The sequence below is a fragment of the Aspergillus lentulus genome (assembly GCF_001445615.1).
Source record: "Aspergillus lentulus DNA, contig: Alt16, strain: IFM 54703, whole genome shotgun sequence".
Taxonomy (NCBI): domain Eukaryota; kingdom Fungi; phylum Ascomycota; class Eurotiomycetes; order Eurotiales; family Aspergillaceae; genus Aspergillus; species Aspergillus lentulus.
The window spans coordinates 2920182-2935065 of record NW_028322113.1 but is presented as its reverse complement, the minus strand read 5'-3'; the positions used below and the strand labels follow the sequence as shown (position 1 = coordinate 2935065).

Here is a 14884-nt window from a genome sequence, read left to right as displayed (position 1 = left end):
GAAGCAGATGTAGGTGAGTCGGTAATATAGCTCTTCCAGACCGATAAGCGGCTGCATATTATTATGGCATATACCAAGTCCCTGTACGTGATGAGAGGGTATTGAGGTATTGTTGTGCCCACGTGAAGGCACGAGCTAAAGCTGTCGAACCGCTCAGTCTTCCCTTAGAATACATACTAGAGACCAGAATCAGTCAATCTGTTCGTCGCGTTTCAAGTTGAGCAATACTTACGGGGATGAACAGATACGGGACCTGTCGTTCGTACTCCACCCAGGCTTCGCCGTACTTATTCCGGCAGCGCTGGATGTCACGCAGCGCACGGTGGGTGATCATGCACGCGAAGAAGATGGGGTAGAACCAGGGGAATGGGCTGCTGAAGCCGGTAATCAAGCCCCAGTTCAAGGCAAAATAAAGATCGCATGTGTAGTGGATCTTACGAGCCTTGCCATCTGTGCCAAAGGTCAGTTCGTTTGACTGGGTGCTGCTTTGAAGAGACCGATCACTTACACCATCCATCAACGAGGATCTTGGAACCATCGGCGGCAGTGATTGTCTTGGGGTTCTTGAGAGTCTGCCAAGGGAGCTGAGGGAAAGTCTTCCGAGAGACCATTGTACCACGCTCTTGCTGACGGAAACGATTCTTCTGGCTGTTGGTTGTATCCCAAACCCAGTAAACAAACAGATATGCTGCATACAGGAACACCAGGAAGACACGGTTCCAACGGTAAGTAGCGGGGTCGTGGTTGGCAAGGTAGATCGTGCAGTGGCAGTAACTCAAGGGCACACCGGCCAAGTTCCAGAAGATGAGCATGAAACCCCACTTTTCGTAATACATGTCCCTAAGACGAATTAGTTCCTGGCTGCGACGGCTATAATCAAACAAGAGCATGACATGGGTGAAAGCTTACCAGGTCGACACGATACACTCTTCACCTTTGCAGCAAGCATTGGCGTACAAGAAGTGCGCCATGAGGAGGAACCCAACTTCCCCAGAAACGTAGCCATAGACCTCGTACTGCCGAGCTGCAGCACCGAGAGAGATGAAGAAGAGGATAAACCAAGGAAGGCGAACCTCGAAGAACATCTTAAAATCAAGAATACCGAACATTCTAGGATTGAGCTCCGCGCCCATGAAGAAATCATAGATATGATACCCGGTCATGCGATGCTGCGCGCCACGAGCCAACGCGGAGAAGTATGCGACGAAGGACACCAGGAAGCCGGAGATGATGGCGACACTCAGAAGAGGCCCAAACTCATCGATGACAGTGTACAACTTGAAAATCCCAGTAAAATGAAGGACACCAGCAAGGGCAATGCTGGTATAGAAAGACCAGACGCCGGAACAGTAGTAGGGGAGCTGCTTTCCCCCGAGATGCGGCAGAGCTCGGCCCATGACAGTCACCCCAGGGAGAAGGACGTAGCATAGACCTTCGAAGACGAAGAATACCCAGTAAATGATCCAAGCTCTGAGCGAAGGGTAAGCGCCTTCATAGACCAGATGGCCCATATGTGCGAAAAATTCCGACATGCTCTGGCCTTCCGAAGGACGGGGAAATTTGCCATCATAATAGACGGCACCAATCCACATGTAGTACATCAGCAGAGGGAACCCGATCATCATGGACAGCACTCCCCAGGACCCTCCAAACTCGAACTCTCCACTGTAGTCAATCTTAGGATCCCTGCCCTCAACCCAACCGTCAATGACTCGTGGCTTCTTCGTCGAACCATTGGCGCGTCCACTGGTGTGTCCATTGGTGTGTCCATTGGCACGTCCGTTCTCTTCCCCTTCAGGCGCATCCTCGGTCTTTATCTGACGTCTCCGGGTAGTAGACTTGGATCTCCCGCGGATTTCGGTCGCTGAATCGGACACGTCGTCCGCACTGGTCTCTGATGCTAGAGCGACGCTGCTGCGAGTGACTCGTCGGCCAGGGGTCTCGACGTAACCAGGGCGCTCCAATTTCCTATGCGAAGAAAAAATTAGTTAGGCTGGTAAGCTCGCAACGTTGTGTATTGCGAAAAGGAGAAAAAGCAGACTCAGCGAGCGATCAGGGAGACCAGCAAGTTCGTTGTCGCAAAAGGTGGTTTTCGGTTTCTTTTTTGCACACTCTCCTTCCGTCGCACAGGGACCAATCTACTCACTTAGGGGTTTTCCCTGTTTGGGAGCGTGTGACAGTCATGATTTTCTTTCATGAAATTGTCCCAGTTAAGAGGTAAGCAATTGAGCACTTTTATCTAGTGTAGAGCAAGAACCGAGAAGGTTGAGGAGGAAAGGGGAGGGCGGAAGAATGTTTTTTGGGGGTGGAAACAACAATTATTATTTACTTTGGGTTAGATTGCGACCAATACTAACCAAGACACCACAACAACTGGGGAAGAGAATGGAGATAAGATCGTCGACTGCACTGTGGCCTCTTCCCACGGATAAAAATGTGGCAAAAGAGAGGTAAATATTACTTTCAGAATGGGATCATTCAATGAATGGGGTAAAAATGTCACTCGATGGATTCATACAATGCTTTATGATGTATACCTTGAGAGCATCGAGTTCATCAAGTCCCTCAACGCTTAATGACTGGTGCATTCCATCCCATCCTACGTTAATAAAAGCATTTGACCTTAGTAGAAATATCTGCAGTCTGAGCTCAAGGAGAATAACTGAATTCGTAGAAAATCCAAGGAGATCAGAGATTCTATCAATCCTCGGGCGAGCAAGTGCACTATTATTCTATCTGAGGTTTGCGCGTAGTAACCAACCAAAACAGTCACTTCAGGTAATCGAGAATTCATATCTTTATTCAGCATCTATTTCAGCAGGCAATTGTATATTTCCGAGATTGTTGAGATCTTCAAACCATTGAACTCCATGCCATGCTCCAACAAGAGAGAGATACACGCCCGTAAGACCACCTGTACTCACCAAAGAATGGTTCCCTCCAAAAAACACCATGAATAAAAAAGACCTAAAAAATCTGAAGAGGAAAAAATGAGCAGGAAAAATGGAAGAAAATGAGGCGAATGTGCCGCTATACAATGACAGGTATTCATGCAATCATGCTCCTCTCTGAATGTTGGTTGACATGAGCGTGATCTTCTTATTCTTCTTCTTGCGTCCGCCACCACCAGCAGAAGAAGGTTGGTTTCCTTCCAGACTCGTCTGAGCCAGCAACTGCCTTTCCTGGTGAGCCAGTAACTCTTCTTCCCAGTCCTCGCGCCAGCCGTCGTGGCGAGCGGGTCTCGAGGGAAGCTCTGACGACTCTGAGATTGATGGCGCGACGGTAGTTCCCCAAACAGTACGAACTCCGGGAGGAGTGGTCGACGGTGAGGCTAAGGCGCCAAACTGCGAGGACGGCCGAGGCGGTGATGCGGACGACGAGCCAGCGTCGAAGGGCGGAAAGCCGGCAGCCGTAGGGTCATTGGATAATGGCTGGAAATCTTGCTCGGAAAACGGTGGATCACTGATGCCAATGCTGGGTCTCCTGCGGCGTGCGGCAGCCCAGCGTTTTTCCTCCTCTTCCTTCTCCGCGCGGAGTCGTTCCTTCTCTTCGCGTGCCTCTTTCTCCTTGTTACGCTTCCTTCTTTTTCCAGTCTCAGCGCTGAAGCGCTCCAATATCTCTGGAACGACCACATCTCTCCAATCGCATTCGAGGAAGTTTACCTCACATCCTTGTGGAAGGTGGCCCAAATACTTGACACGTTTTCGGAGCTCATCGTCAACGATATGTCCGCTTGAGATACGCTCGACGCGGGGAAGAATCGTCGCTGGAAATGTAGCGTAATCTCCAAAAGCAGCCTTCAGTATGCGAATATCCAACGGAGACAGGTAGAATTGAGGAAGAGCCTGATAGAAGTAAAAAGGATGGTCGGGGGGGTGAGGACCATTGCCTTCCCGAGTCCGATCGCCTGCATGAGAGCTTCGGCTACGCCCAGGATCTTTCTGTTTCAACTTCGCTTCCGGAGCCGAGTTCAACTGAACATTGGCTACAGCCTCTGCCACGCGGTCTACGTCACCGGTCGTAGCCGGAGTAGTAGTAGCCCCAGCGCCCACGCCTGACGAGATGGACTCAGCTGACGAGGTATCCCCAGTTTGAATACCATCCTGTGGTGACTGCACCGGGACGACTTCCCTGGGTGGCTTGTCCATAGCAGGTTGTCGCTGAATATCGGGCGGATTTCCAATCCCTTTAATTTTTGATTTCGCATCGTTGATGGCGGCGATAGCCTTTTTGGTCCACGTAGTATCGTCGCCAAATAAAAGCTCATCCTCAGCTTCCTGCCTTCGAAGATCTTCCACTTCTGCGTCATACTGAGTGATCATGTAATCTTCGCCGCCTTTCATAATTCGAGCGTAGTCAGCTACCTCCGCTGCATGGTACCACGGAACATCCTCGTCGGGGTTGAGACTCTCTGCGCCATCGCGCGGTAGTGCAAGGGTGCTGCCCGGATCTCGCTTCACCAGTCGCAGCACCACATCACCGCCTTCGACAGGGATATCTCCTTCTTGCCCACGAAACCATCTTACAGGTCGGATCTCTGAAATGCAGATTGAGTCCCAACAAATTGGGCACTTCTTCCAGCGAGCCTTCTTCTCAGGGACAGGAGCGTCATCGTCAGTAGAGTGCATATAGCGAATCAGACACGGTAGGCAGAATATGTGACCACACCGAGCCATCCGAGGTGCTACTGGCGTAGATAAACAGATGGGACAGCTTGTGGATTGGGTTTGCGCCGAGACCAGGACCTGTAAGACCGAATCCCAATCCAGATGAACATCGGCATTCGCCGCCTGTGCATGATAACTTCGAGTGGGATTCACAATAAACCGGTAATTTGCGTGCACGTAGCGAGCTTTATCCATCGCATGGTAACCCGAGCCTAATCCCCACGAAGCATATCGACGGCTATTGCGTGGTGGCGGCTGGTATTGCGGGCGTGGAGGTAGGGAAAAGTTCATCAAATGCGTGATGGACGTTTGTCCTTTACGACTCGTTGTCGATCTCATGACGGCCTGAGCAGCAAAATAACAAATCTTAGTTTTCTGATCAAAGATCTGAAAAAAGAATGATTGCTTTTGAAGCACATACAGTTTCGCTGTACTCGTCATCATCCAGCAACCGAGGACGTCTCTGCCGCTTGTGATGGCTCTTGAGAGCCTGGTTATTTCTTGGGGAACTCGAATTCCTCGCTGCCAATCCTGCTCCGAAACTACCAGAGCCCCCAGTCCGCCTCTGAGAACCGCTATCGACCGAGGGGATTGAGTAAAACGCCGCGGAAACGGATTGGCTAGAAATATTCACGACTTTTGAAGAATTGGGCACCTGACCAGAATTGCACGACATCTCTCAACCCAAATTCGACGATGACGGCCGATCGTGATCTCCTATGGCGGGGGAGAGCGGATAGGAAGTAGTGTTATGAGGGGAAGAGAATGGAAGGCCGAGACTGAGCCACAGCACGAGAGAGAGAGATCAACCCTCGATGCGAATGCAGATCATAGGAAATGCACTCAGCATGCGATGACACCAATCAGAGGCCCCAAGGCTAACACGGGGAGAGGAGAAGCACCAAGTCCTGATCCCTCTCCTGTCAGGGGAAGAAAGATGAAGAATGAGGAGGAGGGGCGAGTATGTCATGTCTTGGCAGCCATCGAGAGCCTCAGGCACGTGCCGCCCGCCCAAAAAACAGCATCTCATCTCAGCTCCAAATCGGACTCTCCATCGCTTGGCCTCCTCGCTTTCTTCCGTTGCGATCTGCGCCTCTTTGTGACATACTCCTTTTTACTGCATCTCATTCGTCGCTTTACTGAGATTAAGGTGTCTCCTCCTAGGTAAAGTGTCTCAGATCATGGATCCTACGATCTCTACGTTCCTGAACTGACAGATCCCATTTAGCTCCGGCCACCAAAAAGAGACATCGAGCAAAAAGACCTCCGCATTTATATTTGCCGTTTCCGCCTTCGAGCTTGCGATGGCCGTATAGACGGGTTCTGCTCCGTCAGCTCCTGGTCTACCTCACTTCGTGATTCTTATGGCTCCCATTGAGGCAACGCGTGGCTGAACAAGTCGAGGCAACCTTCCGACGTGCCTGGACATGATGAACCATCATCTGCCCGCAATGCCCCATGGGCAGCCACCCATGCCGCCTCCTCGACGACAACAAGATCTACCTTATGCTGGAGGGCCGCCCAACATGCGCTCTCCGCCCGCCTATATGGGTTATCACCCTCAGATGAACGGCCATCCACCTCCTGCTTACTCACCGCAACAATATGGTCATTGGTATCCAGCGTATCCTCAGATGCAACTTCCTCCTCGACCATTTCAGCCTCCATATGCGCCAATGATTGTCTCTTCGTACCCTCATTCGCCGCCTGTGATGGCTCCATCTCACATGCCACCCCCGTCGCTTGCAATACAGCCTAGGGCCGCGACTCCTCTTCAATCTACCATGTCTCCGACCGTCGGACCGGTGCCTGTCCCATTAAACATGCAGGCTCAGTCTCCTGCGGAAATTCCTGTTCCTTTCACACCCAGTCCAGTTGTGTCTTCGCCATCTGTTTCAGCGCATGTGATACCCGCTGCCCCTGCTCCGAGTGAGCCTTTCCGTGCTCCGGTGAGTGTTTTGAGTTCCCTGAGTGCCAGTCGGATGTTTTCGCTGACCAAAAGACTGCAGTTGCCTTGGCTCTCGGTACCCGATCGTCCTTTCCCTGCCAGGACCCCTCACAGACGTCGAAAGGGTCGCAGTTTACAAATTTCATCTGTCTCGGTCGAGCTGCCTTCAAAGGAACCACAACTAGCTAATCAGGGAGAAAAACTAGTTGAAGAGAAGCCGGTCGAACAGACTGTGCAGGAACAATCAGAACCCCAGACTCCATCCCTATCTGCTGCTCCTTCGGTTGCGGATTCGACTCAGCCCACGACACCGTCTTCAGCTGTTGTCTCCACAACGGCCCGCTCCCAGTCACACTCGAAAGGATCAAAACCCGCCGTTCCTGTGGTGCCTGTTTTGCCCGTCATCCCAGGTCCTGTAGCCCACCAACGCCAGCCACCTAAAGACGACGCGAGTCATGATCCTGAAACTCCTAAATCAGCAACAGCCTCTGTTGCCCCAGTGAACGAGACACCAAAAGAAGATGCCGCTGAAGAGACAGCCAAGGCGGCTTCGCCTCCACGTGCTGCTCCTAAGTCCTGGGCAGACCTTGTTCGAGCAAAAGGAACGTTGAGAGTCTCGGGCCCAGTTGGTGCTCACTCGGTCGAGTCTAACGGCCTGGTCATGCGCAAGAGCGAATCTCTGGCAGATGTTCTAACCAGTCTTGGGGAGGACGTTTCTCAGTACAGCGACAAGATCGCCTTTCTTGAACCAAGAGGGCTTATAAATACTGGAAATATGTGTTACATGAACTCCGTAAGTTGGCGCGCGATTTGGTTTGCTGATTCGCATGTACTAAAGGTCTGAGAACAGGTCCTTCAAATTCTGGTCTCCTGCATACCGTTTTATCAATTCCTGGATCATGTCGGCAGACGAGCATCACATAGCGTCCAGAGCGCATTTCCTATGGTCGACGCTATGTCAGTTTGTCCTACATGCTTCCCACTACATACGACTGTACTGACATCGTGTTTAGGATCATGTTCATGAAAGAATTCCGTGTCATTGATGCTTCTCATTCGGAAGAACAGTTGAGGCTTCGGCTGAAACCTAATGAGCTCGAAGAATATGGCGAAGCCTTTACCCCGGACTTTGTATACGAAGTGATTCGACAATTACCACGATTCCGGGATATGCAAGTAAGTTTTGCTCTTCACACACACACTGGTAGAGTGATTTGCTCATCAACTATCCTTTTATTAGCGAGGTCACCAGCAGGATGCTCAAGAATTCCTTGGATTCCTTCTGGAGGAAATGCACGAAGAATGCGTTCGAGCTGCGAAAAACGCGAGCACGACAAAACCTGCGGCTTCAACATCCGCTGAATCGATTGATAAAGAGGAGCAGTCTGGTGATGGGTGGCTAGAAGTCGGACACAAACAAAAGGCTGCAGTCACACGCTCTTCCGGTCACATCGCGCAGGAGTCTCCTATCACCAGGATATTCGGTGGCAAGATCAGATCGGAGTTCAAGGTACCGGGCAACAAGACTTCCGTGACCTTGGAGCCTTATCAGCCTCTGCAGCTCGACATTGGCTCCCCTGATATCCACAATATCGTCGACGCTCTGAAAGGTCTAACCAAGCCGGAGAGCATCCAAGGTGACTTTAACTCTTCTCGTGGTCCCAACGTCACTGCCACTAAGCAAATATTCATTGAGAATCTGCCACCTGTCCTCATTCTCCATCTGAAGCGGTTCCAGTATGACAGCGTGACCAGAGGTACGCAGAAGATATGGAAGAAGATTGGGTATCCCTTGGACCTTGAGATTCCCCGAGAGGTCTTCGCCCCGAACAAACGCAATATTATGATGGCTCATGGTGGTTTGCCCAAATACCGCCTCATTGGTGTCATCTATCACCATGGCAGAAACGCTAGCGGCGGGCATTATACGGTAGATGTACGCCGTCAAGACGGTCGCGAGTGGATTCGCCTCGACGATACGGTTATTCGCCGGATCAAAAGCGAGGATGTCGCGGAAGCCGGCGGCGAGGAAGATCCGAAGGTGCTCGCTGCCGCGCTCGAGCAACACAAGCGAGACAATACCCCCAGTGCTAACATCTTTGGTCATATTGACCAGGATGATCAGGAGCAGTCTGACAATGAAAGAGGCTGGAGTCAAGTGAATGGAACGAGCACGGGAGGCCATTCGAGCAAGAAGTCCACCTCCGCCGTTTTGAACGGGGCCTCTGCCGCTGCTTCGGGAAGTTCTTCCGGAGTCAGGACTCCCATCGGCCGCTATGGGTCTCGTGATAACAAAGTGGCATATCTTCTCTTCTACCAACGTATTGCATGAACGCCAAACAGGCATTGAAAAGCATCGTTGAGTTCCAAGAGGCGGAGGCGCCGCGACCTAACGGGAGGTCCCAATAACGAAAAAGTAAGACGCCTCTGCCGCTCGCCTTACCATCACTCTGCCAATGTGCAATCCTAACCTTTCAACTCTCGTCCGTCCTCCAAATCACTGCCCTCTAACTGTACGCCTGATTCGTTACATTGATGCGACCTATCATGCATGGACTTCTGAATCATTTGCTGACCTCCCTAGTCTCTCTGTCAGCTGTACATACACCCATCCGCAGTTCCTTTGTCATGAGTCGACTGTTCATAAAGCGGATGTTGTTTGAGCGAATTTATTCGAGGCATATCGGCTACAGGAAGCAAGCGTTTCCTTCATCCATCCACTCTTTCCTCATGACTTGGCTTATATCTGCACTCAGCCCTTGTTTTACTTGCTCAGATGACTTTTCCGTGATGGGCGCCTTGCATTCGATACCGGTTTTATTTCCGGTATCTCTCTTCTTCCCGATGATGTTCGTCACGACTATCCTTTTCTTCTCTTCTTTTCACCATGTTTGTATTCGCAGTGCTGTATCTGGTGGAATGTTTCTCCGGTATATACCCCCATTTTTTCGCATAGCTCCACATTTGGTTTTGCCTTGCGGACAAAATCGGGTCTTTTTTCTGATATGTGGCGTGGATTGGACTTATGACGACCCTACGAATCTTCTTATCCATAGACATGCTGATTGAGAGGGTGCGTGGCTTTTTTTTTTGGACTGATCAGGCAGACATTCGAGCGGAGGACGTGTGCACGAACGGGACTACTGGCGGCTGTGAAGGCCCGGCTCTGGTGGGATGGCCGCTGAACTGGTTCTCTACTCCTTGCCTCGATAGGCGCTAGCTACATGTAAACCTTTTCATGATGGAAATATGAGGACATTTGCTTTCATGAGGGGTGATTTTGGGGGTGTGTGTTTCAAATGATGACGACGATGATGATTTGATGGAGTGAGTGGTGGTCAAAACGGGACAAAAAGGATGGGATGGGAGTTGATGAAGATCACAAAAGCATGTTTTAGGAAAATCTAACACATTTTCATCTAATTTGCTGTGCCTGATCCCGAATCTGTAATATGTAATAGGTATCGTCTGTGCTGTATCAACAAGGCGTCCAACGAAATTTGACCATATCCATCGGGGCATTTATCTTCAGAAATGTGCCAAAGCAGCCAAGTATAGACGCAAAAGCCCGCGCGATATCTATCAACAGTCTATCAAAAGCTGAGCCTATTCATGTATCCGGATTGGCAAAGCATCTTTTAAGTGTCCAGGGACCGGACACCGTCGGGGAACGAGATTCCAGGCTGGTATTGCCGGAAGCAATGGATCCCTCTGAGATCATTATCTCTCGGCAGTCGGACCAGCAGCAGCTGGAATGGCGCCCGTCTCACAGTCATGGATAATGAGGTTCACCGGTCTAGCAGGTTCTTCGGCATTTCCTGTCCCGATCTGCGGCTGCTCCGTAGAAGATGCTGGCCGAATCACAGATCGTCCAATTTGGAAGACGGTAGGTTCCGGAGGCTCGCGCCCATTGCCGCGCTTACGGCCTCGGTTGGCAGATGCGCCCCGGGTGGCGGTGCTGTGGGTATGGCTGATATTGGCGATAGGGACCGGTTCAGGGTCCGTAGGGCTGCTGGTGCTGAGAACGCTGGAGATAGTCCGAGGGAGATGATATCCAGCTTTGACCAGTGGGATGGAAAGCCCATGAACAACCTGACAGCACGTTAGCGACGTTTTCGTCCGGTTATCAGTGGAAACTTACGATGCTGCATATAACTAGAAACCAGACAACCACGTCAACGGCTTCAGAGACCCTCTGCGCGTCCTCACGGACCTCGCCGTTCACCGTGATTGTACGCAGATATTCACGGGTCACCGACAGGTAGAAGATGGCTCCAACCCCGATGGGGCCGAAGAAACCCACAAAGCCAGCTTGAAAGAGATGCTCGATCTGATTAATGTACTTGTGCATAGCGAAGATGATCGGCATCCGGCGAACAAGTAAAATCAGAACGCCCAGGAATATAAGGCGGTAGATTGGAATGATGTCGTTGTTCACGAACGAAGACCACGGACAAACAGCGCCAAACCACATGAATACGGCCAAGTTAAGAAGCATATCAATAGTCGGCTGGAGCGAGTCATCCATCGTTTCCAGGCGAAACCAATCGCTGATTGCGTTAGTATAAGTATGCTCGGATCTATCGACGGGAACTTACTCCTGAGTGAAGACATTTCCTGCAACAAAGCAAGCTAAAAGATCGTCGGTCCCAATCATGCCACAGGTTCCGAGAACAAAGAGCTGTACATGATTAGCAATTGATGGTGCTTCGAGGTGCAGCGGTACCAAACATACTGCAAGCGCGATGGCAAAGACGAGAAAACTCTCGCGGTCAACATAACGCTTCTCCTCGGCCCAATGAAGAAGCTCTCTGGAAACCCAGCCAACGGCGATCCCGTACAAGACGCTCAAGATTACAGTATAGACCCATGTTTCGTAGAACCAGAGGCCAATTGCCTTGCCAGCACCTCCACTGTAGCCCTGACCATCCATTCCAATGTATTTCAGAAGGTACAATCCGAAAAAGAGAAATGGGTAACCAAGGCCATCGTTTGCTCCCGACTCGGCAACGATGATTCTCTGCAGAGGACGGGGCACGTTTTTGTCCGCGAATTTCCCCTTCACGATAGAGTTGGAGAGCACGGGATCGGTTGGAGTGATACAGGCACCAACTATCAGTGCGTGGAGGAACTGGAAATTGGGAATCATAGCCCAGATCACCAAGCTGCTACACATCCACATGGCGGCCATTCCTGGACCCAGAAGAAGCGACAGGCTCTTCCATTCTATCTGCAAGTAGCGCTTCGGAAGTTGAATTCCGGCCAGTACCAGCTGGACCCCAAGAACGAGTCTGGTGAAATACAGAGTGATTTCCTCTAGGTTCTGTTCCGAACCTAGAGCGTACTCTTTGGGCCTTATAAAATTGGCCGCATGGGGGGAGAAGACGATCCCCGCCAATAGAGAGATTACTGCGTATTGCCCGTCAGTCACAGTGTACTAATTGCAATGCATTTGTTGTCCTAGAAGGAAGGGCATCCCACGAACATGCTTCAGACAAATAGAACCTCTCCTTGAACAAATAGGACACCAGTCCAAAGACGGAGATAAAACCCCCCAACGTCGCACAGACGATGTTGAAGTTGATCAGCGAGAGAGTAGGCATGGCTACTCGTAGCCCCTTGCTTGCAGCTTCGACTCTATGCGTTAACTATTGATTGTCAATCTACCACAAATCGCTAGTCCGGCTTATCGTGCGGAATGCGGTCAAGCGGTGTCACAGCGTGGGCAGGTTTGACAGGATTATGCAGAAACGTGATAATGATGCTCCAAAAATAAATCAGAAGAGATAATTGAATCTCATAAATCACCAGCCAGTGTTATTCAATCATAGTAATATAAACGAGTTTTCCCATAATCTTCTTTCCAATCATGTAAATGTTTGCTGGCGATAGGCCTGATCTCGGCACTCTGGGACGCAAGTCTACCTGCCTGAACGAGGAAAGATGAAGGACGTTGCACGCAACCATAAGAGCTCAACTGAGATCGAGATTTTAGTCCACGCAGGATCAGGAAGAAGAATCGATAGATATGACTGAGGGGAAGGATTCGAAGAAGAAAACATCCGCCAAGAAACAGCGTGAGTGGGCAGGAAAAGGCGGCGAGCGAATCACATGCTGGAGGAATGGCCGGTGCTGCCCGGTCTCGGAAATACTGGAGTATGCCATGGCCTATAAGGATGGACATTGGAGGCATGCCTGAGGTAGTTGACAAAGGAGATGGATGGATAGGGCTACATAAAGGATATCTGATGTTCAATTCACTCAGTCCGTTGTCGCATCTTCCCTTCGTGGGATGCGGAATGTCCATTTAATATACCCATCAGAACTTCAGATCACAGACATGTTCACAACATGTTTCTCAGGTCTACAAGCCTAGAATTCTTCGTCAAGAACCTCATCCGGGATATCGCGTGCTGCTTCCAGAGCTGCTGCTTTCTCCGAAACTCCCCTTCGAGCGCCACTAACTGCAAGACGGTCAGCAGCTTCGTTGCCCGGGTCGCGGTTATGTCCTTTGACCCATTCAAATAGAGTCTTGACTTTGAGCTCATTGCGTTCCTCAATCTTGACCAAGATCGACTCGATCAAATCTTTATTCTCGACTGGCTTCTGGTCTGCAGTCAACCAGTTATTCTTCCGCCACTTGATGAACCACACAGTCACACAATCTATCGCATAACGACTATCTGTGAAGATGGTGACGTCCCGATGCCGAGGAGCAATGTCCAGAGCTCGAAGAATTGCAGTAAGTTCCGCACGCTGATTAGTCTGTCGGTTGCCTCTTAGTGGTTCCGAGACGTTTCTGCTGGGAAGAAGGCGTGTCAGTGGAATCCCCAGGTTATTGCACTTTAGCGTAGAAAGTAGGAGAATTGTGAGACAAACCTTGTATCTCCGGGCCCAAAGAAGACTCCGACGCCTGCCGCTGCCGTGTCTCTACCGTTCTTCAGCGCACTGCCGTCTGTGTAGATACGCAACATCCCTGGAGGGCCAATCGGCCTCGTCTTGGTTGTGGTCTTCTGCTCCTTGGTTTTGTAAACCACCTTTCCTGTGGCCGGGTCCAAAAGCACATTGGGATCGAATCCATCCTCCGCACCTGGCGGTAATGGACCAGTGCCCGGTTCCAAGATGTTTCCCTGCTCGTCCTTTGGTATCTCATCCGTAAGACCTGGTGGGCCGGGCAATGTCTGCGACGTAGCAGTACCTCCGGCAAAGGTAGCTCCCGCTCCCGCTCCCGCTCCCTGCTCCATTCTGACGAATTCCTCCGCCTCTTCTCGCGTGGAGAATTTCTTGTAACGAGGGCGTGCAAACCCTTTGATCTGTTCCTGCGCCTTGGCCCAATCTGTGTATACACCGGGGACGCGTCCTCGCTGGATGCCGTAGAATCTTGTTGGCTCCGAACTCGAAGGAGCGGCACCCCGGGCACCTGGAAGCTGCGTCCCTGTAAGGAAAGCAGTTGCTTCCTCGTAGGTCGGGAAAGCTTGAACTATTGGATACGATGAATATTAGCTCAAGCCGCGCACTTAGCAGGGCAAACAATTCTCTCGGTCACTTACAGACCGCCCCCTTGTACCCCGTCACTTGAGTCAAGCAGTCATTCCATTCGTAGTAGATGCCAGGCTGATAGCCCGCCTTGACAGCATAGAACTTCCCCGGTGCGCTTCGTTTTCTCTTGGTACCTGCCGTTGCCGAGGCATTGGGCTTGGGACTGGCGGAAGTCTTCGCCGCAGGGCCGGGACTAGGCGAAGGGGTGGTGTTGTTGTTCATCGCGACGTACAGAGGCTGTGGAAGGGTCGAAAAGAAGCGAGACGATATTCCGTTCGAAAGCAGGAAGCTTGAATAGACTCTACTTGGCAGTGCAGCCAAGCTTCGAGGTACGGTGGAGCAGGATCGAGGGACGAGAATGCTTGGTCCGCAGGTCGACGGGAGACACCGGGGCCCCAGCTTTGAAGCCGAGAATTTGAACCACAAGGTAGGCGTGGTGGATAAAATAAATGCAGAACTGATCAATATGGCATCGATTTTCTTGACACGAGGAGCCTTGAACAGATATAAACGATGAATGTCGAGGTGAGGGGGTGGAGGGGCCCGACAGTGCAAGAGAGAGGGGGGGGGTTTCCGGCGTGATGGTGGAGGTTGTTGGGGGTAGAACTTCCTCTTTCACCCCTCTCTTCTTTTTCCCATCTGGATATCTGAATAACTCGAAGCCTCTGTCAACGGTAAGGTATTAAACTGAGCCATGAAGTAAGCGGCTTGGAGTATCAGTCTTCTATCC

At 51.0% G+C, this 14884-nt stretch overlaps 5 protein-coding genes across 5 annotated transcripts; 1 reads left to right on the top strand and 4 right to left on the bottom strand.

The window, feature by feature from the left end:
- Positions 1 to 164: 164 nt before the first annotated feature.
- Positions 165 to 2184, bottom strand: erg4 (c-24(28) sterol reductase; the record flags this gene model as incomplete). Its single annotated transcript, XM_033561364.1, has 5 exons — positions 165 to 176; positions 233 to 450; positions 509 to 840; positions 910 to 1968; positions 2147 to 2184. 5 exons carry the CDS (start codon positions 2182 to 2184, stop codon positions 165 to 167), a joined length of 1659 nt encoding a protein of 552 aa, XP_033417255.1.
- Positions 2185 to 3056: 872 nt separating this feature from the next.
- Positions 3057 to 5006, bottom strand: ALT_8410 (RING-type E3 ubiquitin transferase MAG2; the record flags this gene model as incomplete). Its single annotated transcript, XM_033561365.2, has 1 exon — positions 3057 to 5006. The coding sequence occupies one exon, from the start codon at positions 5004 to 5006 to the stop codon at positions 3057 to 3059; it is 1950 nt and encodes a 649-aa protein (XP_033417256.2).
- A 1088-nt stretch (positions 5007 to 6094) lies between these two features.
- On the top strand, positions 6095 to 8947 carry ALT_8409 (mRNA-binding ubiquitin-specific protease UBP3; the record flags this gene model as incomplete). Its single annotated transcript, XM_033561366.2, has 5 exons — positions 6095 to 6616; positions 6677 to 7408; positions 7466 to 7572; positions 7629 to 7791; positions 7856 to 8947. 5 exons carry the CDS (start codon positions 6095 to 6097, stop codon positions 8945 to 8947), a joined length of 2616 nt encoding a protein of 871 aa, XP_033417257.2.
- Positions 8948 to 10335: 1388 nt separating this feature from the next.
- ALT_8408 (putative Na/H antiporter) lies at positions 10336 to 12218 on the bottom strand (the record flags this gene model as incomplete). Its single annotated transcript, XM_033561367.1, has 5 exons — positions 10336 to 10707; positions 10757 to 11165; positions 11214 to 11296; positions 11351 to 12024; positions 12101 to 12218. 5 exons carry the CDS (start codon positions 12216 to 12218, stop codon positions 10336 to 10338), a joined length of 1656 nt encoding a protein of 551 aa, XP_033417258.1.
- A 769-nt stretch (positions 12219 to 12987) lies between these two features.
- On the bottom strand, positions 12988 to 14376 carry ALT_8407 (RNA-DNA hybrid ribonuclease; the record flags this gene model as incomplete). Its single annotated transcript, XM_089600418.1, has 3 exons — positions 12988 to 13417; positions 13495 to 14095; positions 14166 to 14376. The coding sequence occupies 3 exons, from the start codon at positions 14374 to 14376 to the stop codon at positions 12988 to 12990; spliced, it is 1242 nt and encodes a 413-aa protein (XP_089455311.1).
- Between the last annotated feature and the right edge of the window lie 508 nt (positions 14377 to 14884).